At 39.2% G+C, this 22,993-nt stretch overlaps 3 protein-coding genes across 3 annotated transcripts; 1 reads left to right on the top strand and 2 right to left on the bottom strand.

Moving 5' to 3' along the window:
* Positions 1–1,620: 1,620 nt before the first annotated feature.
* LOC147869461 (adenylate cyclase) lies at positions 1,621–2,343 on the bottom strand. The gene has a single exon (XM_087329795.1). It carries the CDS (start codon positions 2,316–2,318, stop codon positions 1,704–1,706), a length of 615 nt encoding a protein of 204 aa, XP_087185921.1. The 5' UTR covers positions 2,319–2,343; the 3' UTR covers positions 1,621–1,703.
* Positions 2,344–9,102: 6,759 nt separating this feature from the next.
* Positions 9,103–11,362, top strand: LOC147869460 (uncharacterized). Its single transcript, XM_087329784.1, has one exon. The coding sequence runs from the start codon at positions 9,344–9,346 to the stop codon at positions 10,868–10,870; it is 1,527 nt and encodes a 508-aa protein (XP_087185910.1). The 5' UTR covers positions 9,103–9,343; the 3' UTR covers positions 10,871–11,362.
* Positions 11,363–19,265: 7,903 nt separating this feature from the next.
* On the bottom strand, positions 19,266–21,540 carry PAO5 (polyamine oxidase 5). The gene is made up of 2 exons (XM_087329773.1): positions 20,804–21,540; positions 19,266–20,711 (listed from the first exon to the last, which is right to left on the bottom strand). The coding sequence occupies exons 1-2, from the start codon at positions 21,485–21,487 to the stop codon at positions 19,548–19,550; spliced, it is 1,848 nt and encodes a 615-aa protein (XP_087185899.1). The 5' UTR covers positions 21,488–21,540; the 3' UTR covers positions 19,266–19,547.
* Between the last annotated feature and the right edge of the window lie 1,453 nt (positions 21,541–22,993).

Below are 22,993 nucleotides of genomic sequence, written 5' to 3'. Positions count from 1 at the left end.
TTTAATATAATGGTGCATTTATTGAGTAGGTTACCTCTATGAAATTTTTCAGTAAAGGATTCAAAATATAAGATATGGTTTTACCCTTGATAATCAGCATTACAAACCATTGTCAAACCATAATTTCACACAGATCTCTTCTTTACCCACACATACCTCTTACGTTAAAGGCTCAGAAGAGTATGGCACAATAGGTTCTTAATTTACGAAAAGCTTTCTTTAAAATTAAAATAAAAAATCCAATCCCTTGTATTAATGTCATACCTGATTTGCGCAAGGAAAATAGTGTGCAAATGTGTGTTACTCCATAGAGACGAACTTGTAGTTAAGTCAGATGAAGATATGTAATTTTCAAGAACAAGTACATCCTAAACCATATTCTATGAGCACCCCTCATATTATACAAATTCGAATAATAACAAATGTGTGTTACTCCATAGAGACGAATTTGTAGTTAAGTCAGATGAAGATATGTAATTTTCAAGAACAAGTACATCCTAAACCATATTCTATGAGCACCCCTCATATTATACAAATTCGAATAATAAAAAATGTGTTACTCCATAGAGACGAACTTGTAGTTAAGTCAGATGAAGATATGTAATTTTCAAGAACAAGTACATCCTAAACCATATTCATTGACAATACTCATATTATTTAATTGAGTTTTCACTGCAATATATTTAATTCTTTGGTTTAGTTTATGGCCATATCATAGTTCTAACTTCTAGCCCGTATCTTAAAAGGATGTACACAATTAAGGTCTTTGGGCATAAATTCGGTTCTTGTTCTTCACAAAAGGTTCTGTGGTTTTTAAAAATTGTACTAAACACCAGCACAACAACAATATGCAAAACCACTTAAGTCATGGTAGTACTCGTTAGGATTAGATAAAAACAAGCGGGTTCCTTTCAGATAGCATTTAAAACATTTCATAAGAATACGACAATAGATTAAGAACACTAAAAGATAAATGACACACCAAAACAGGGTAAACACGGAGATCTACAACTTACTTCAGAGATTACTCAAGATTTTCAAAAGAAAGCTAAATAAGTAAAGGATATCCAGAGATATATGAAAATCCAAATTAAATTTAACACGGGTAAGGATAATACATTCTCAACATATAAGAGATGGCAAGGAAGTGGAATGAATCTCTCAATTTTATGACTTTTGATGCTATGGAGTACTTCACAAAGCCAACAGCCAGAAAGCAAAAGAGAACATTTTGGATTCCAAACATTTACTCTATGGCTATAATAAAAATTCAGGTTCAACAACTCTGAAATGCACCAAAATGAAAGGATGTATTATCGGCAGCTGACATGCCCTTCATGCTAACTCACTAAGGCAATAACCAACTTGCATTGATACAGGAGAACCTAGATAAAACAGATACAGACATACGGAAAACTTGAGTGCAAATATGTGAACCACTTCAGCCAAGAACCAATTTGTGCAAATGTAGTATGATCTAGATACATAAAAGTAGAGACGATTCTGGATTAAATACATGACTCTTTCAGTGGAGAATACATTTAGCTCCCTTGCTTTAGATGAAGGTCATGGAAACAATAACAATACAGGCACAAATAAGGCAAAAATCTTTCAATGAGGAACCCTAATAAATATATATATTTCTTTAAAAGTTCCAAAATTTTGGCAGAAATTGCAGTGAGGAAATGCTTTAGATCTTGGATTCACGGTGGAAGAGAACCAGATCTGAAGACAGCAAATTTGGAGGCAGATGAGTAAGTGAACGGGATGTTGTTGTGACTCAGGAAAGCTTCGAGAACAGATCGAGCTTTTTCAGGATTAGAAGTCTCACATTCGATCTCATATTGAGTACCAAAGTCGAACTGCGTTTCATCGAGTTCAATCTTCAGGCCTTCCCACTCGTAAATGTTTCTAACATTTCGGAAACCGCCGAGACAGACGAACTCTTGGACGTGGAAACGGTTAAACGTGTTTCGTATCAGTTTACAACCAAGAAACGCAGACGAAGAAAGCTTACTTGGATCTGCAACACAAGCTCTCGCCATGGCAACGTCGCTGACTTCTTCTTCCTCTTCGGGGGCCGTGCTGATGCCATCGACGATGGTAGCTTTGCCTTTCAAGGAAGCGACGCAGCGAGAGTCGTCCGCGCCGTAGAAGCGAAGGCGAAAGACCACCATCTGATCTCGAAGCTCGCCACGGCTGCCGTCGAAGAAGAAGTTGTGTTGGAGATGGTGGACCTTGTGGTAGGGGGAGAGGAGGTCAGCGACTCTCTGATGAGCTTCTGCGGAGGGAAGACGAAGCTTGACCTCGACCTCCATGGCCAAACCCTAACCCTAACCCTAACCCTAATGCACAGGGTTCCCTGGTCACTCACTATTCGAGGTTCATAAGATGTGAACAGCGAGTGAATCAATGGCTTGGACGGCCCTGAGCTCTTTTCGGAATTCCAGGACGATCAGGGCCGTCCAATTTTGTTCTATTTACATATAACAAGAAAAGCATTATGTATAATATATATCAATGAAGGAAATGAAAAGCATTATTATGCTTTAAGAGTAAAGGTTTTGTTACTTGTATTTATTTACAGTATAGTAATCTAAACAAATGTTTGCTGTTGATTTGGTTGTCACTTTGAGTATAACAGATTTTGTACGAGAAAAGATGACGGCCGCACTAGTAGTAGTGCGATGAAAAAGCTATTGGAGGAGTAACCACACTGCAGAACTAGTTGGGCATGCATAAAACGTACCCCACATCATTCGATGTTAAATGGAGGAGAGAAAACCAGCACCATGCAAACATGGGAATTTGGACAATAAAATTCTACATTATCAATGAAGCAAATGTTGTATGTAGCCAATTAATTAGACATGCATCCAAGCATCCAACACATGATGCTCTCTACTTTTGAAATGAGACACAACAATCTTATAGTAGTAGTGCTAAAGGTGGTATCCATGTATGCTTATTTTTATTGATTATGGAAGTACACCATTTTCTCTTTTATTCTTCTCTTATTACTTTAGTTTTGGTTATATTTCATGATTATTTGTGTAGTATTTCCAATGATGCAATTTACTTAAACATTTACTTGAAAGGCATAATTCTTTTTTATATGATTCTTGTATCTACCAAATGTGTTGTTCATGACTCTTGCATATTTTCGTCATGCAGAGGCTTTAGATCTGCAGAGCATATTACTGTATCGTGCCATAAATTGGAATAAGCTTGCATTCTAATTTATCCTTGGGGGCATTTTCACAAGCTCGTCTTTGGAAATTACAAATTTTCCTTTCTAGTCTCAATGATTAGACAAGTTGCTTGTTAGTCTCGGCTTACGTGGGAATCTAAGTGCTTTTGGTATCTTTAAGGTTGGCAAAGGTGACCTAAAGAGATAAAACCAAGATTTCAACACAAAACTTATGAATTATCAACATGATGTGGGATACATTAAAGAACATGTAACATGGAACCCAACGTAATAGTTGAGAGAGAGAGAGAGAGAGAGAGAGAGAGAGAGAGAGAGAGAGAGAGAGAGAGAGAGAGAATGAGATATCAACATCGAGGCACACACAAAGAAAAGAAAGTGGCAGGGAAGCCCTGACCCTAATCCAGGGTTTGTGGGGGAGACACGCCATGCCCATCTGCTTGTAGTCCGGCTAATGGCCATGGGGCCCTGCCCGACCCATTGGGTCCCTTGTGGGACTTTGAGAACATAGAAACGTGAAGATCAAATTGGTAGGGGCTAGAAGAAGCCATGTTCAACATCCATATGTGTAGTTTTGAGTACCAAATCATGTGCATGATAAAAGGCTCTACAATACCAAATGCAAGTTTGTTTTTCAATTGGAGTATTAGGTCTTCCATAGAGGATTGTACACACACAAGCTTATGCCTTTTCTGGATAAAGGTATGATGGCCCTAACATGATTAGTTACATTAGCACTTTTGTGTTGCTATTTTTTAAGAATCAACGTAGGGATGTCCCCGTGGCCTTTATCCTTTTGGAAGTCAAGTGTTTTGTTGCTTTTGACACCTGATTATAGTGTTCCAACATGCAACTCCTAGGGATTAGTAAGAGATACGAGGGAGAAATCAATAAAAAGTATAAGAAACCATTGCATTGGAAAGAAAGAGAGTGAAGCAACAATCCCACTATTTTTAATGCTTTGGGAAGTAAGTATATTAAAGAAACATGCGACATACAAAGGAATATGGGTGCTTGTAAGAAAATACCACTTAGGAATCTTATGATCAAGCTTAAAAGAACAAACATATCAAATTAATTTCAAAACAAACGAAATGTGACTAGCAATGAATAAGGCGCAAGTTACAACCCTTTCCCTACAAGTTAATATACATATTTTTTAACAACAGCAGCTTCTTGCATAAATTTTAGCTGAAAACTATACAACTTATTAGACTTAATTAATGCCTCGGTTGAAGTGATTAAGCTCATTGTTGTAAAATATGTGTAGAATACGTATTCTAAGTATTCTAACATTTTTTTTAAATACTTAGAATACATATTTTATAGATAATATACGTTAAATACTTAGAATACGTGTAGAACACTTGTAAAATACGTTAAATACTTCTTAAAATTTAAAGTTTTTTTTTTCAAAAATAAATATATTTTTGAAATGATAAATTCTTGTTAAATACGCAGCATACATCAAAATTTTAAAAACGGCAGTTCTAAAACGTAGAATACATGTAGAATACTTTAGAGTATTCTAAAACATACTCTAAACGTAGAATATGCATTTTTTAACTACTAGGATTAAGCTAGTGTATATTTGCTACATCTCAAAGTAATTATCAACACAAAAACGAAGTTCTTACAATGTCATAAAGGAAAGCTTATCCACAAATGCATCGATGCATATGTTTATTCATATTTTTTTTATTTTTTTTCCAAAAAAAACACTACTTCCCATTAGTTAGCAAAAGAATTACATCGAAGAACAGCCATAATCAAAACAACATAATCCTCACCTAACTATTTACAACAAGAGTAACCCACTGCCTCTTTTTACATAGTGACCACCATTGTGACCACATATTCACAACGAAGCCAATGGCGGAAACAACCATCTTGGTGCTTGGTAATTCCATTTAGGACCAGACGCTGAATTAACCATCATAGGAGAGCGACCCCATTTCAGCAAAAACTTTGAGCGAGCCCTGTCTGCTGCATCCGAGTTCCCTTCAATTGAGTTGTACTGTCCGCGCAGCCAAGATACCAGCTCGAACCAAATGTTTAGCAACACCTCACCGCTTGGGAGTTTTCGTTGCTGAAAAACAAACATACATCGTCTGGTCCAAATGTGCCAGACCGAGAAGCATGCCACCAACATCCATATCTCCTCAAAAAAACCAGAGTTTGTACCAGGTTCTACTCCAACACTTTTGAATACACTGCCGCCCTGCAATATAAAACCATGACCATGTGGATTTAATTGTTCCGCCCAACCTTCCTTAGTTAGTTTCAAACCCTGTAAGGACCCCCACACAACTCTCCCATGATCGTGTGTGATTCATGTGCATAATATAGTTTTGGTCACAAGATATAGACAAAATGGTGATATAAAACATTATGTATTATTGAGTAACGAATAGAACATGAATGAGCCTAACGGTATTGTTACAATTTGAACTTTACAACTTTATGTTATTATAGTGAACTTGTAGAAGATGCAAGCACTACGGTGAGATATATATGTCGTTGTTGACCCTTTCCCCTAAAGTGAGGCCTTATTCCATACATTGGACAAGTCATTTCTAAGGTTACCTTATTGCTATATCTTAATCTACATTGCATACATTCAAGGCTTTTATATACAACTCCTTACACCTCAATTTTTTCATGAATAAATGTTTCCTTTTACGCAAATAGCCCTTTCAATAAAAAATTATTGTCTTTATGTCAATAAGGTGTATTGATGTCTTTATTGAGGTTGATGCAGCCCCATAAGACCAAATGGTATCTCCTTACATATTATTCATTTGTTCTGAGCATAATATGAACCATACGAACCATACGTGCATTCGCGTAAGAAAAACATCCCTCAATGAATGATAAATATGAACCATAAGTACCATATGTGCATTCGCGTAAGAAAAACACCCTCAAAGAATGATAAATAAGCCTATAAAAATACCATACTTTTGGATTAAGTATTTATTATGAGGTAAATAAGCCTAAAAAATGGAAAAAAGCAAAATAAAAACATTAAAAATTGGGGAAAAAACAAAAATAAAAAACACAAGAATGTTTGAATAACATTCGCATTCGTTTTCCAACGTATGAAAACGAATGTTATGCTACACGAACACAAATTTTATGAACTATGAACTTCTGAGTAAAGAATGGGTTAAAACATCTTATGTTGAATTTAGGTGCTTTGTGTGATGTTAATGTGTTGCACCCCTAGATAAGCATTGGGATTACAACGTCATTAGTACTACTTTAAGTGTGGAGATTGGAGCATGTTGGATTAAAAGGGTGGGTTAAGGATAAGATTAAAGTGCTTAATCAATCAATCAAAGGAATGATTTAATGAAGTCAAAAAATTTACAATATAAGATTAGAGATAAGCATGAAAAAAGAAATTTACAAGTCAAGTTTTTTCTTTTTTAGGGAACATCACATGAGAAGGACAACTAATTGATGTTAGAGCAAGATAATGTTGATATGGAACTAACCACCCAACGAGGGTGGAGATGTACAACTTGGAGTCCAAATTAACTATCCAACACATGATTGCGTGACCAGAAGAGATAAATTCTAAGATAGGGCAAGTAGACTGGAGGTGCCTATGGCTTCTAGTACATCAAATGTGTAAAAAGTTGTCTGAATCAATAAATTATACTACCTAACGTAGGGTGTGGATTCCCAAAGTAAAAGAAAACATGTGTTTTGTATTCAGACAAACATTGGTAAGTTTTGATGCTAAAGAATTGAATGCAACTTGAGAAACATTGATCCATTTGTGTTTCCATACATGTCGAATCAGTAATTTCTCCTAATTTACTGTTGATTCTTGAAAAAATCATTCAATGCAAGCTATGCTTCGTTTTATTAAGAAGTTTATGTCAAATATTTGAATGAGTATAGAGTGAAGGCATCATTTTTCACATAAAGTATCGAATCCTATTTCTTAATTTGTTTCAAAATACATCTTTATCCATTTGATCAAATGACTAATCGTATTTAATAGTCCTAATGGGTTTGAACTTTGAACCCTCTTAAAGCAACCACCACCGGCCAGTCTATTCATGGAATAAACCATTTGCAACTCTAAGATAAAAGTGGTTTGATCTAGTAGCTATAAATCTTGTTTCTTTATTTGGAATAGGGCATTTTGCATTCATTTATTTATAGACTTTTTATACCTTCATCTTTTACAAATTTATGATTGTTTTATTTAATTTCTTGGCTATCTAGATGCATACCCATAGTTTTGACTATGCCCTATCCCCCATATATGTACTACTATTGTCAATGAAATTTGTAGAAGCAAGTTGCATGAAGGATGGTCATGTCCCATACCTTGACAATGATGTCAAAACGTTAAAGATAATGACCATTCATAACCAGCAGTATTAATAGTGGACGTGGGAACCAAAGATATCACATAAGAGAGCTTACATAAGGATATTGAGCACTATCTATCACATGAGACCATATGCTATAGACCATTCAATGTGCTCATGGGTCAATCTTTGACCTATTGATACCACACATTTAGGTTATATGCATGTATTGACACAACAATTTTGTGTTTCATGCATTTTACCTTTGAGATTGGCGCAAATATCCATTGTCATTCATGATGTAGATGAGATACCATAATCTCCATGTTTATGAACGCGTTGGAACATATTTTCTTTGGTGGTGAGTGACAATTTGGAATGGGTTGATAGTACACATCTATGTGGATGTTGGTATTACACAATACATTAATTTCCAAGCTTTCCTTTTTTCTTGGTATTTGAAAGAGGGGGGGGGGGGGGGGGTGAATTTTTGGGGTACGATATGATGTAAAGACCTCGACATGGTGATCTACAAGGTTGTGTTTCAAACCTTTGGGCTCTAGGTTGAAGCCCTCAAATGAGCAACATCATTATGGACAACAATGTTTGCACATGCTCACTTGGTCGAGATGGAGTTCCCTAAATAGAATACTCCATATCATATATCCTAGTGGTTAAGCTTCCACATCATTGGTATGGACAACAATGTTTGCAACGTGGTCACTTGGTCAAGTTGAAGTTCCCTAAATAGAACACTCAAGATCCTATTTCCTTGTGGTTAAGCTTTCTCACTTGCCAAGTTCTAGCTACTCTATGGATAATTTGTTGGTCAAAGCGTGAAGAAGAAATTTCCCCAATAGAAGACTTAGGATCCCAATTATTACTACCCCATTGCTCACTTGGGCTTTTTTGATTCTTCGTGCGGTATTGCATTGTGTGTAAGGAATTTTCTATTCAAAAGGGTTGTTCAAATGGTCCAAGATAATAATACTCAAGATCCTAAATAGGTTATAGACACATTGTGTCCACTTGGGGTTGTTCACCTAGTCCTAAGGAACACTCGCAATTCCAATTATGATCAAGCCCTTGTCTCTGGACACAACAAGTATGCAAATCCTATGTCCACAAAGGTGGCACAATAGAATATATCGTGCTCATGTGTAGGGTGAGGACACAGGTTGTTGGATGGAACACTATAAAGAAGAGACCGTGGTTGCAATGAAGCTCGGTTGTGCTCTCGGGGGGGGGGGGGGGGGACACGACAAGTGTCCACATGTCTTCTGACCCAACATAACCAAGGTTTGAAATGTGATGAATGCGGACTGTGGTTGCAATAAAGCTCGGTTGTGCCTTCCGGGTCCACGACAAGAGTTCGCCTATCTTCTTGACCAATTGGCAATGACACCACATAATAAGTTATGCCCAAGATTTGAAATGTTTAGTCAGCTAGAAACCTAGGTCAACTTGTTATGCTTGTTTTGAACTTCCCCCCCTCTCTCTCCTTTACTCTGTCCTCTGTCCTCTGCCCCTGCTCCTTCCCTTCTTTTAGCTTTTTTTTTCCCCCAAGTTTGTCTTCCCATAGTACTTTTCTGACTGATGATGACAAGGAAAGGTATGAATGTACCTTGTCTTCTGCTTCTTCTTCATTCATTGCCATTAATTTGTGATGCTGTGAAGCTTTGAAGAAAACAAAGAGAAAGCTGTTGAAGGAGAAGACCCCCCCCCCCCCCCCCCCCCCCCAATACATAATATGCATGTATAGAAGCTTTCTTCAGATATTTGAATGTTTTATGCATAGTCACTCATGATTCCTACAGGCAGTTTTACGGTTTTAACTAACCCTAGTCATAGTTTTAGGGTTTCTTCTGAAGCTGGAAAATCTAGTGACACATCTAAGACTGGAAAAGGTAGAGGTTCATCTAAACCTAGTCAGCTGCTCAGGATCTTAGTTTATATTATCGAGTGGTTTAGGGTGGATTTGTGTAAACCTAGTACTGACTGCACAAGGTTTTTGTGTAGCATTAGTGCTGTGTGGTTTAGAATTTCATCTAACCTTAGGGAAGGGTTCATGGTTTTTTGTAACCTTGGTTTTAGGTTTAGGGTTTTTAGTGATCTTAGTGACTGGTGTAGGGAAGCATCTAACCCTAACGAGTGGTTTCTCGTAATATGTCAATTTTGTGAGGGGTTTAGCGTTCCTTGCATCCTTAATGTGTGGTTTTGGCTTGCCTCTTACACAACTGAGTGGTTTAAGAGTTTGTGTAACCCGAGCCAATGGTTTATGGTATCACATAACCCAAAATCTGGTTTGCAATCCGGCTTGAGTTTTGTCATCATCGGCCTCATTTGGACAAGCAACTCATTCACTTCAATGGATGCTTCCACATTGCTCAAAGATGGACAAAACCCAAATCCCCATGACCTAATTGGGTCCGAGTATACACTCGAGGAGAATATAGTGTCTCTCGAAAGGAGCATTCAGTTAGCTGCATTCCAGCAATTCAATGGAAAAAGCCGAAAAACAGGAGTGATTTATAATTTCTCTGTTCCCTCTGCACCTTCCGGAACCTTCCAAGCCATCCGCGTTCGATCCGGAAGCTTCCGAAGATATGGTATAACTATCAACGAATTCTCGATCCCACATGGGTGTGATCTCGATCCCGCATACGAACGAGTCCTTATGGTCTACTCCCATCTTCTCAACACTAGTCTGTTTGAAAAAACCTTACCCGAAGGTGTCACTTTTGTTTCGGATGTTTTGTCTTTGTATGCATACGATGCTACGAATAATATCAATGACAGTATTTCATTTCGAGAAGTTGGCATTACTCCTATGGGAGGGGGAGTTATCTCAATTCAATTTGGAGGCAATTATGCAGCAAAATGTGCATCATTCCATCTAAATCCAAGTTTGAATTCTACCATTGTCAACTACAGTAAAGAATCTAGCCAAGGCACATGTCAAACAGATCATGTTGGAGCAATGTTCGCATTAGTAAACAATGTGTCAGACCCCCTTGATACCACATCATCAATAAATGGTTTGAACCCAGCTATAAATGCATCTATCATTCCAGAACCGATCAGAAGCAACACCTCCAATACATGGAAAATCATCCTCGGGTTGGTCTTCGGTGTTTCAGCTGCATTGATCTTGCTTATTTTTCTTGCATTGGCCATTCGAAAATGTGTGGCAAATGCAGAACTCGAGAAAATGGAGTATCGAGCTGAGAAAGGAGAATCTCTAAAGGTTGCTAAGATTAAGAGCTCTCGGTTGCCTGCCGCTCCAGATACTCGGACACAACCGAGATTGGAGAGAGATTATTCGGTCTGAAAATTTATGAGGCACGATAATGAGCAGATGATCCATGTGCTTATCTTGAAGATTCGAAAAATGCTCTCTTTTTCAAAATATAGCAGATCATGCTTCCTTTTTATATGCTTGGAAGCGTATGGATGTTTGGCATCAGAGCTTTGAATTCAAATTTGAGATTTGTTCTGATATGCATTTCTCAAAATTCGAAAGAATGCAACTCACTTCTTATTTGATCTTGGAAAACTCGAACTGTTCGAATACGAGCTTCTTATTTATGCCTTTTCTTGTGGCTCGAAAGATATGATTTTGTTTTCTGAGGATTAGAATTCGAGCTTCCTCAAGTCAAGAAATCGCCGAATTTGGTAGGACAAGAGGGTAAAAAAAGTTGGAACACTTTTTGTATGGATGCTATATGATCCACTCCACCATTGATAGTGGCATTATGTCTTTAGAAGGATCAATTTCTTTGTATTTTCGAATGGAGTTATTAACTTACTATGTGGATTCAGACGGGAGCTTATTAATTAACCTTTTTCTTGTTTGAAGATGTTTATATAACACTGAATGTTGAATACGGTCTTTATAATGATAGTCTACACGACCCAAGTGATAATATCTAGTGTAAAGTCTCGCAATCTCGTGGGGTAGATGAGTAATTCATCACATGTTATTTTATTTCACCTTCAAATCTTTTGGTATATTGCTCATGTAGACAAGCTAGGTGTTTCACGGCATCCTCCATGTTTCATTTTTAAGTTCTTATGTGAACAAACTAAGCTATAGTATGACAGGCTAATTGGCTCATTGTTTCAACATAGGGCATGGAATAAATATTTTTTACCGCAATAACTGATGTATGACTCAATAAATGTTAGCTTGTATGATTCTAAGCATGAATATGTTGACGAAATCTTTTCAAGATTGTACTATCAGAAGTGTTGTGTAAAGGCGTCCCTCCTTGCGGGGGAGTCGGCCGAAAAGTCGACTTGAGTGTCAACTGGTCGAAATCGGCCGAAAAGCCGAAAAGAGTCGAATTATTGAAATCGGCCGAAAAACCGATTTACCGAATTTGGTCGAAATTCGGAAAGCAAAAGAATAGTCAGTTGTGAAGAACCGAATCGGGGGTTAGCTGATCGAATTCGGTGAGAGAGTCAAATTCGTACTAAATCGAATTGACACACATATACATATACATATGTCTTCTACATACAAAGAAGAAAATAACTTAGTATATATATGCTAACAGGCCTGGTAGTGCGCCTGTATGTGGGATAACTCACTAAGAGTGAAATAGTGAGAAAAGGGGGAAAACCTACATAACGTATGTGAGGGTGTGAGATATATATATATATATATATATCTGAGAGAAAAACGAGTTGAGTGTGTGTGGTGAATCTGAGAACGACTGGTTTTCTGCACAGTAGTGGCTGTGCAAGAGTATACGTACTCAGAAGCTAAGTAAGAAGAAAAGAAGTGTGAAGCAAAAGAGAAAAAGACAGAGAAGCTTCGGAAGCTTCGAAAGGAATAGTCACATGCGTGCTAGAGTTTGAAGAGCTTGACTGAAATCGTGGTTTCAGTATATGCTCATACCAAATCAGGTTTCATTGTTCTGTGATTGTATTCTGTCATTTCTCATAGTGAAATCTCTGTTCCGTGGTTTTTCCCTAAATCAGGGTTTTCCACGTAAATTGTGTGTTCTTTCTTATTTCTGTTTGCGTCTAAGTTCAATTTCTGATTTCGAATCGGAGTGAAACTCTTTCAAACTGGTATCAGAGCCGAAGGTTCTAGATGGAAGGGAGCGTGAGTGGTTTTCCTGGGATGATTGTCTTGAACGCACAGAACTATTCAGATTGGAAGATCAAAATGGAAGATCTCCTAATAGTAAAAGACTTGTATGAGCCCATAGAAAACAAGGATATACCAAAGGGGGTAATAGATTCGGAGTGGAGAATCCTAAATAGGAAGGCAGTGGCGACCATAAGACAATGTGTAGACATTAGTGTCCTACAACATGTAGCGAGTGACACAAATGCTTTCGAGCTATGGCATAAGCTTTCCGCCCTCTATGAAAGGAAAAATGCCTTAAATAAGACCTTCTTGATGAGGAAGATAGTGAGACTGAAGTATGTAGATGGGGAGAGTATAGTAGAGCACATTAGTGTGTTTATGGGACTAGTGAATCAGTTAGCATCATCAAAGTTCCCACTAGATGATTGTATGCAGGCCACACTTTTATTATGTACTCTACCCGATAGTTGGGAAAACCTAATAGTAACACTCAGCACTTCATGTAAAGAAGACAACTTATCCTTACAAGTAGTAGAAACGAGTATTCTAAATGAAGAGACAAGAAGAAAGGATAAAAGTACTTTATCTCAATCGGAGGCTAATGTGACCCAAGAATTTAGTAGAGGTAGAAGAGAACATAGAAGTCTAGAAAATGGGGATAGGTTTAGGTCGAAATCTAGAGGAAGACCTACATGTTTTTATTGTGGGAAGCCTGGTCACTTCCAAAAGAATTGTCGACATCTTAGGAAGGACAAAGGCATGGCTGATGAGACCGAACCTAGAAAAATCTCCGATGATAAAAATACCTCAGCCATCGTAACTAGTGAGGAAGAGATGTTGTTCATATGTGAACAAGCTAGTGTGAATCTTGCAAGTGCTGAGAGCTCATGGGTAGTGGATTCCGGTGCATCATTTCACCTAACTCCCAAAAGAGAATGTTTCTCATCCTACACAGCGGGTGACTATGGTCATGTAAAGATGGGAAATGACGGGGAATGCAAGATTGTGGGCATAGGAACTGTGTGCTTGCTAACATCTACAGGCTGCAGGTTAATGTTGAAGGATGTACGTCATGTTCCGGATGTCAGGTTGAACTTGATATCGGCTGGACGGCTAGACGATGAAGGGTACAGCGGTGGCTTCCAAAATGGTTCATGGAAGTTCTGTAAAGGGAGCCTGATCGTGGCTCGAGCCCAAAAACAGAACACACTGTATGTAATGCATGGGAAGTTGTGTCGAGAGGAAGCAAATGTAGTGGCTGGCTCAGATGGTGAGTTGTGGCATAAAAGGCTCGGACATATGAGTGAAAGGGGAATGCATATCCTTGCGGAAAAGGATTTCCTACCAGAGGTGAAAGGAGTGCATTTGGAAAGGTGTGTGGATTGCCTCGCTGGAAAGCAAAATAGAACAGCGTTTCACTCTAGGTCTCCAATGAGGAGAGAGCATGCCTTAGAGCTGGTGCACACCGATGTATGTTATGTTGATGCCCCATCTCATCGTGGAGGACAATACTTTGTCACATTTATTGATGACTTCAGTAGGAAAGTGTGGGCTTATGTGCTGGTGTCTAAAGACCAAGTGTTGTCGGTCTTTAAAGAGTTTCATGCCAGGGCAGAAAGAGAATCCGGACAAAAGCTGAAGGCTGTCCGGACAGATAACGGTGGCGAATATAGAGGCCAATTTGAAATGTATTGCAAGACTCAAGGCATCAAACTTGAGTATACGGTGCCGAAGACACCTGAGCTAAATGGTCTAGCAGAAAGAATGAATCGGACCATAATGGAAAGGGTAAGAAGCATGTTGGCACATGCAAAATTGCCAAAATCATATTGGGCTGAAGCAATGTTGACTGCTGTTTATCTCATAAACAGGTCTCCATCAGTGCCTTTGAAGGGGGATGTACCACAAAGAGTGTGGACAAGGAGAAATGTGTCTTATCAGCACTTAAAGGTGTTTGGATGTTTGGCCTATGTACATGTTGCTAAAGATCAGAGGTCAAAACTGGACAACAAGTCCAAACCTTGTATATTCTTGGGGTACTCGGAAGACGAGTTCGGGTACAGAATGTGGGATCTCCGTGACAAGAAAGTGATAAGAAGTCGAGATGTCATATTCATGGAAGACAAGACAATCGAGGACTGGGAGCAACAAAGACCAGAGTCGTCTCCCAAATCGATCACTGCTATGGAGTCAATACTAGTCGATCCGACTCACACACAACAATCGGCTAATGAAATTGAATTTGAGTCGGTCGATACCCAACAACAATCTGAGTCGGTCGACACCCAACATCTGACTGATACACACGAGTCTGAGTCGGAAGATGAGTTGCTGGAAGAAAACGGCCATCAGCCAATTATTGAAGGGAGAAGATATCCACGAAGACAAAGGAAGGTCTCTTCTAGATATCCAGCCAGTCAATATGTTCTCTTGACTGATGAAGGGGAACCAGAATGCTATGAAGAGGCCATGACTGATGCACACAAGGAGAAATGGTATAATGCCATGCAAGAAGAAATGGATTCCTTGCATGAGAACCTAACTTATGAGTTGATGGAGTTGCCTGATGGTAAGAAGGCACTTAGAAACAAATGGGTCTACAAATTAAAGACTGGTGAAGATGGTAGTACACCCAGGTATAAGGCCCGTATCGTCGTAAAGGGTTTCCAACAGAAAAAGGGTGTTGACTTCGATGAGATTTTTGCCCCAGTTGTAAAAATGACCTCTATTCGGACTGTCTTGAGTATGGCAGCTAGTATGAATCTTGAAATCGAACAACTAGATGTTAAAACAGCCTTCTTGCATGGTGAGCTAGAAGAGGAAATCTATATGCAACAACCGGAGGGCTTTGAGGTAAAAGGAAAAGAAAATCTCGTGTGTAGGTTGAAGAAAAGCTTGTATGGTTTAAAGCAAGCTCCACGACAATGGTATAAGAAATTTGAGTCCTTCATGTTGGAACATGGATTCCACAAAACACAAGCCGATCATTGTGTATTTGTGAAAAGGTATAATGAGGGTGACTTTCTTATTCTGTTGTTGTATGTGGATGATATGTTGGTTGTTGGACAGGATGTCAAAAAGATTGCAAGCTTGAAGAAATCATTGAGCAAATCATTTGCCATGAAAGACTTAGGACCGGCAAAACAGATTTTGGGAATGCATATAGTCCGGGACAGGACTGAAAACTTGCTATGGCTGTCACAAGAGAAATACGTGACAAAAGTTTTGCAAAGGTTTAATATGCGCGATGCAAAATCAGTCGGATCTCCATTGCCAATGGACTGTAAGTTAAATTCAGGACAATGTCCGAAATCTGAGAAAGATAAGGCAGAGATGAGAAGAGTGTCGTATGCCTCTGCGGTTGGTAGCCTTATGTATGCTATGGTTTGCACAAGGCCGGACATTGCATTCGCTGTCAGGACAGTTAGTAGATACATGGGAAATCCTGGAAGGGAGCATTGGGAAGCTGTGAAATGGATTCTTAGATACCTCAAGGGAACTTCGAATGTATGTCTTAGATATGGCTCCGGGAAACCTGTACTAGAAGGTTTTACAGATTCTGACATGTCGGGTGATGTAGATTCTAGCCGATCCACATCAGGGTATGTGATGATGTATTCAGGGGGAGCTGTGTCATGGCAATCAAGATTGCAAAAGGTTGTGGCTTTGTCTACCACCGAGGCTGAGTATATGGCTGCAGTGGAAGCCGGAAAAGAACTGATTTGGATGAGAGAGTTCTTGAATGAACTAGGATTGAAGCAAGACAAGTACTTACTTCATTGTGACAATCAAAGTGCTATCCATCTAGCTAAAAATGCTACCTACCACTCTCGTACAAAGCACATTCAAAGAAGGTACCATTGGTTAAGAGAAAGAGTGGAAGAAAATGAGTTTGTTCTATCTAAGATCCCCACTGAAGAAAATGGCTCAGACATGCTCACAAAAGTTTTGCCTATGGAAAAACTTGTTGCATGCAGGAATAAGATTGGCTTGATTGGTTCTCCCCCTACAGGAGTGAAGGGGGAGTTTGTTGTGTAAAGGCGTCCCTCCTTGCGGGGGAGTCGGCCGAAAAGTCGACTTGAGTGTCGACTGGTCGAAATCGGCCGAAAAGCCGAAAAGAGTCGAATTATTGAAATCGGCCGAAAAACCGATTTACCGAATTTGGTCGAAATTCGGAAAGCAAAAGAATAGTCAGTTGTGAAGAACCGAATCGGGGGTTAGCTGATCGAATTCGGTGAGAGAGTCAAATTCGTACTAAATCGAATTGACACACATATACATATACATATACAAGTTTTGCCTATGGAAAAACTTGTTGCATGCAGGAATAAGATTGGCTTGATTGGTTCTCCCCCTACAGGAGTGAAGGGGGAGTTTGTTGTGTAAAGGCGTCCCTCCTTGCGGGGGAGTCGGCCGAAAAGTCGACTTGAGTGTCGACTGGTCGAAATCGGCCGAAAAGCCGAAAAGAGTCGAATTATTGAAATCGGCCGAAAAACCGATTTACCGAATTTGGTCGAAATTCGGAAAGCAAAAGAATAGTCAGTTGTGAAGAACCGAATCGGGGGTTAGCTGATCGAATTCGGTGAGAGAGTCAAATTCGTACTAAATCGAATTGACACACATATACATATACATATGTCTTCTACATACAAAGAAGAAAATAACTTAGTATATATATGCTAACAGGCCTGGTAGTGCGCCTGTATGTGGGATAACTCACTAAGAGTGAAATAGTGAGAAAAGGGGGAAAACCTACATAACGTATGTGAGGGTGTGAGATATATATATATATATATATATCTGAGAGAAAAACGAGTTGAGTGTGTGTGGTGAATCTGAGAACGACTGGTTTTCTGCACAGTAGTGGCTGTGCAAGAGTATACGTACTCAGAAGCTAAGTAAGAAGAAAAGAAGTGTGAAGCAAAAGAGAAAAAGACAGAGAAGCTTCGGAAGCTTCGAAAGGAATAGTCACATGCGTGCTAGAGTTTGAAGAGCTTGACTGAAATCGTGGTTTCAGTATATGCTCATACCAAATCAGGTTTCATTGTTCTGTGATTGTATTCTGTCATTTCTCATAGTGAAATCTCTGTTCCGTGGTTTTTCCCTAAATCAGGGTTTTCCACGTAAATTGTGTGTTCTTTCTTATTTCTGTTTGCGTCTAAGTTCAATTTCTGATTTCGAATCGGAGTGAAACTCTTTCAAGAAGAATATACTTTCATCAAATACATGTCCCTCACATCTTTTGATATGTGGGGTCATGAAAATCTATATCCGTTTGGTGGTGAAAAGAATTTATGAACTGTAGAAAAGTGACATGAAAATGTAAACAACACTAATGGGCCAATACGAGTACAAGCATTGTGCAATGTACATTTACACATACAAAGAGGACGAGATAGATAGATGGATAGATAGATTTTGGAATATTGGTATATATTCTATGGGCTATAATTGACCCCATTGTGAGGATAGAATTTGCAAGGAGTATGAGAGATCAAAATCGCCACGGACACCAAATATGTAAAAACCTTGATGTGTTGACCCCAAGAGAGAGGCACCAATGAACAAGGTACTAATTTGTATTCTTTTAATGAATTGCAATAGTCACATTATATAAGTGGTCACACAACTAAATAGAGATAAACCATGTTGCCATACATACAAATATACGTAAATGCATGCATATGACATACACACATATATACATCCACAAAAAATTATAATGCAATCTAATTTGGGAAGAAAATCTAGCTCAACATTTCAAAATAATGCACTTGATAAATTTTTAAATTTTTATGACCTTCTAAAGAATGGCTACTTATGGTCCTCTGAGCTCTCTAAACAAAATTAAATGTGCGTTAGGAAAGGGCTTATAAATCTTTAATGGGAACTCTCTATCATGTGACGAACATAAAGTTGTTTAGATGAACCTAAAGTTGTTGAGCATATTTGTTGGCCTGCAAGATGCCATTCCAAAGTGTGTCAAAAGCTCTAGCAATGAACAAGGTACTAATTCGTATTCTTTTAATGAGTTGGAGTAGTCACATTATATAAGTAAACTGTAGTCACACAACTAAGTAGAGATAAACCATGTTACCATACATGCAAATATATGTAAATGCATGCATATGACGTACACACACATATACATCTACACAAATTTATAATGCAATCTTACTTGGCAAGAAAATCTAGATAGCTCAAGATTGCATAATAATGCACTTGAAAAAGTTTTTAAATTTTGATGACCTCATATACAATGCCTACTTATGGTCGTCCCTAACCAAAATTAATTATGCCCAAGGAAAGGGCTTATAAATCTTTGATAGCAACTCTCTATCATATGACAAACATAAAGTTGTTGAGAATATCTATCAGCCTAGCAAGATGCCATTCCAAATTGTGTCAAAAGCTCTAGTTCCAAAATGATCATCTAATCTATTCCCAAGGACTCACATTAATGTCAACATCCAAATGTGGATCTATGTCCGACGAAAAATAGAGAGCACAACAAAGCGAGCATGAATAAAGCCAACAATACATTTATATGTGAACAATGAAACAACATTTGCTCACACCAAGACACATCTTGTCACAACTACAATGAGTGTGACTCAAGCCTTCATTTGAGTGAATTGATATCGAAATGCACTATGCAATAAAACAACAAATGTAGGCACATTTTAGATGTAAAATGGATGAAGGAGAAAGCCAAACATTTGACATTGCTTACCCTACTCTAGGCTTATAGGATGCTTTATGACTATATGTATAATGTAACCTTGTCCAACTCCCTATATACCGTAAAAGGCTACTCCCTACCCATTAAAAAATGCGCGTGTACACAATCTCAAAAGGGTGCAAACTACAATACTCCCTTCATCAATAATAGAAACACCTTGAATTTTTAAGTACCATTTAGAAGACCATAATGCTTCATTAACCTTTGTGCCTCTCTCACTCCACTAAGGAAAGCTCCATGGGTGGTAGAGTAGCATTGTCTATGAGTAGCCTCCCCTCCAAAGAGGAGTTGCAAAGGACGAGGAATGTGAGAGGTGATGCCCAAATCGATGTCAACTGTTACACATGAACCTCCACTAAGCCTTGGCAACGGTTCCGAGAGTGTATCGATGTCATTGCCAGTCGACCCAATTGCGACATAACTATATGATCCTCGGAATAAGGGGTTGCTCCCCCATTTCTCCCTTAATATCTCCTCCACTTGAGGAGGTTCCTTGTTAGTATAGGCATCATGCTCATTATTGCTTGATATAACTTTCTCTTCTCTATAGCCAAATGATTTCATTGTCTTTATCACACCATCGATGACCGCCTCGTCACTTAAAGACTCGACTTCTAGTGCATCGCGGCCAATGAGCCACATGCACAACACATTGGAGGTTTTGTGGATTGGGTAGAAGGAGAAATTCCTCCTCATCCACATAGGGATTGATGTATTGGTACCCTCCGTAGAATTCCCCTCCTCCTGTTCATCGAAGGTGAATTGACGATGCGGGTAAATTGAATTCGGAGGCTTCTTCATTGCAAGGAAACACTTGTCCACAAGCCCAAACCCAAGCTTTGAGATGGCACTTTGTTTCCATTGGGGCAAAGGAGGTTGAAATAAACTGTTGTGTTGATCAACATTATCATCTTCAATTGTAGTAAGAGCTTCAGCTTTAAGTACACCAAGAGAGACGGTGACGATCACATGGTCGGCCTCTACCAATGACCCATCTTCACAATGGACAAGGACAACATGGCTAGGATTATAAGGGTTGAACCAATCTATTCTCTTGACTTTCTTATTAAATTGTATGGTTCCTCCGGGAAGCTCGGCCGCAAGGCTATCGACAACACTTGAGTAGCCGTTGGGGATAGTCAGGTGCTCGCCCGGGTACTCCCAATACTCCTCATTGGCCGCGAGGGAGAGGTGGTGGAGCGAATCAGCACCAGTTATGCTACGCTCTATGTGCTCGCGCATGTGAAACACCCTTATAGCAAGGTTCTCATTTTCAGTGGTCCAAGGATATGGAGAGGGGGAAGATGTTGAGTTGCAATGGGCTATATCCTGCAATGGAGCATTGAGCTAGAATTAGATAGATATGTAAGAGTGTTAGAATTAGGTAGTAGCATTGGTAGAGAAAGATTGGTACGACCCACCTTGGACTCTTCTTTCTTGGAGGACAAGTAGAGTTGAAGGCCTTGTTCAAGGTAAGCACCCACACTAGCCTTATCTTTAAGCTGGAGGATGAGCTTCTCTTTGAGCTGTATAAAGGTGAGTGGTGAGATAAGGGAGGAATGAGGTCCAAGGTTGAGGAATTGTTGGAGGCCACCACCATGGGTGTGCTGGATGACGGACAAGAGGTTTTGGTAGAGGTGTCCAACAGACCTTACAAGGCTAGGGGCCACCTGGGCACCCCCGTGTGAAACCACCGCTGGGTCATCATGAGGTAAACCATCCATGCATTCCCATGGCATGGAAATACCGTTGTTATTCATCTTCTCACCTTCATGAACACCAACATGATCATCATTGTCATGGGTATGCATGGTGTCATGTCCTTGCATGGAGCCCACACGTGTGGCTATTCCATGGATCGGGCTCCCTTCGATGCCATGGATCCACGTGGCGCCCATTTCGACATGTTGGCCTTTGAATGTGGATGTGAGAATTCGACCGCCCACACGTGTGCTTGCCTCGAGGATGGTGAGCTGGAAAGAGTTGGGTGGGGACATTGTGAAGAGATGATGGGCTGCACTGATACCACACAATCCTGCCCCTATTATGACAACCCTAGGCTTATGAATTAGTGAAGAAGAAGAACTATAGTTATAAGGTTCCATGGAAGCTTGGAGAAAAACTTGGGCTTAGCGTTAAGAAAGAGATAGGAGAAGGACCTTTTCCTTCCTAAGTGTGATTGTGGAGACATAGTATAAGGAGGATTCCACCCTCTATTTATACGATGATGACACTTGGCTCTATTTCTCCCTTCACCTTTCACACTTGTAAAGTTTTATGGGACATACATTCTTTCTTCCTTATGGTCCCCACCTGATTGGCAAACCCACACCGAAAGTGACTTGCTTGCCGTGCATCAAATTTTATGCAATGCTTACTTGTCAACGAACACAACACTCATCACATAACCAAGGACTTACTCCTCTTGGTCGCACGTTTCTTTGGTTGTGCCTAGGACAATTATGAGTCATGACATTGAGATGCCTCGTGATCTTCATCCGACTTTCGGATCTTAAATGCACTAGACTTTGTGAATATCTAGGTAGTTGGGAATGTAAACAAGGCTACAAAGATTCGATGCTCTGCTTAAATGTTGCGTGCACTTTAGGTCCCCTTTTCACACTATGGTGATGGTAGACCTCATGTCGTTTTGTTCATGCCGTTACTAACTTTTTAGATCTCATGTATGCTTAACATGACACCAAAATGCATGGCACTTTACGCTACTTATCCTCTCATTCAGCTCTGTTCCATTCAAAAAAAAAATTAAACAAAATATTCTTCCATTAGTTTTTAAAAAAGGCATATCAACTACAACCTACAAAATAGGTTGGATTTCAAGTAATCATCAAATGCCCTTGTTGGATGGCAAGATGTCTAGTACTTATGCTATTCCAATGTATATACCCATTGCTTGCATATAACATTGCACAACAAATCTATATAAAGTGTTCCCCCCTTTTTCTTTTCTTTTTTTGGTTTAAATGGCATTGTCTCTAACATTGCAATGGCTTCATCAAGTTGCCCAGAACAAGCGAATAGGTTGATCACACAGTTGTAATGCTCTAGTGTTGGAGAGAGATCATATTTTTTCATAGCTTTAAAGCACCGCTCTGTGATGCTAACAAGACCTCCATGACTGCAAACAGAAAGAACCTTAAGGAACATCACACAATCTGGACCTATGCTTTGATTTGTGACCTCATGAAAGAGATGAAACACTTCCACATGCTCCACATTGTGCATGGCCTGACATTAATGCATTTCATCAAACACCTTATGAGCATCTGCCATGATCCCACATTTTCCATACATGGCAATGATTGTATTTGTAAGTACTCTCACATCTTCATCTATGCATGTTGGAGAGCCATTTATGTCATATGGAAACCCCTCTTTGGTAGTCTGAATATATAGTTCCTAGCCTTTGCTCAAAGCTGAAATGTTGCTGCAAGCTTTAAATGCACATGCATAAGTGATTGCATTAGGTAATATGCCATCAAAAAGCATATTTTCTAAGCATTCTAAAGCTTCAATGATGAGCCCATATTCAGCATAACCTGAGATGAGGGTTGTCCATGTAACAACATTTCTAAGAGGCAATAAATCAA

This window comes from Azolla caroliniana, unplaced genomic scaffold (assembly GCF_043228905.1).
Source record: "Azolla caroliniana isolate FFs.n. ecotype wild unplaced genomic scaffold, voAzoCaro1.0.p SCAF_1, whole genome shotgun sequence".
Classification (NCBI taxonomy): Eukaryota; Viridiplantae; Streptophyta; class Polypodiopsida; order Salviniales; family Salviniaceae; genus Azolla; species Azolla caroliniana.
The sequence above is the reverse complement of the archived record's forward strand: the minus strand, read 5'-3'. Positions and strand labels throughout refer to the sequence as shown.

Excerpts from the sequence above, each read along its gene's own strand:
- LOC147869461 (XM_087329795.1), bottom strand. The coding sequence starts at position 2,318 with ATGGAGGTCGAGGTCAAGCTTCGTCTTCCCTCCGCAGAAGCTCATCAG.
- LOC147869460 (XM_087329784.1), top strand. The coding sequence starts at position 9,344 with ATGATTCCTACAGGCAGTTTTACGGTTTTAACTAACCCTAGTCATAGT.
- PAO5 (XM_087329773.1), bottom strand. The coding sequence starts at position 21,487 with ATGGAACCTTATAACTATAGTTCTTCTTCTTCACTAATTCATAAGCCT. Across the intron at positions 20,712-20,803 it reads CCAAGAAAGAAGAGTCCAAG|GATATAGCCCATTGCAACTC; the intron begins GTGGGTCGTACC and ends GCTCCATTGCAG.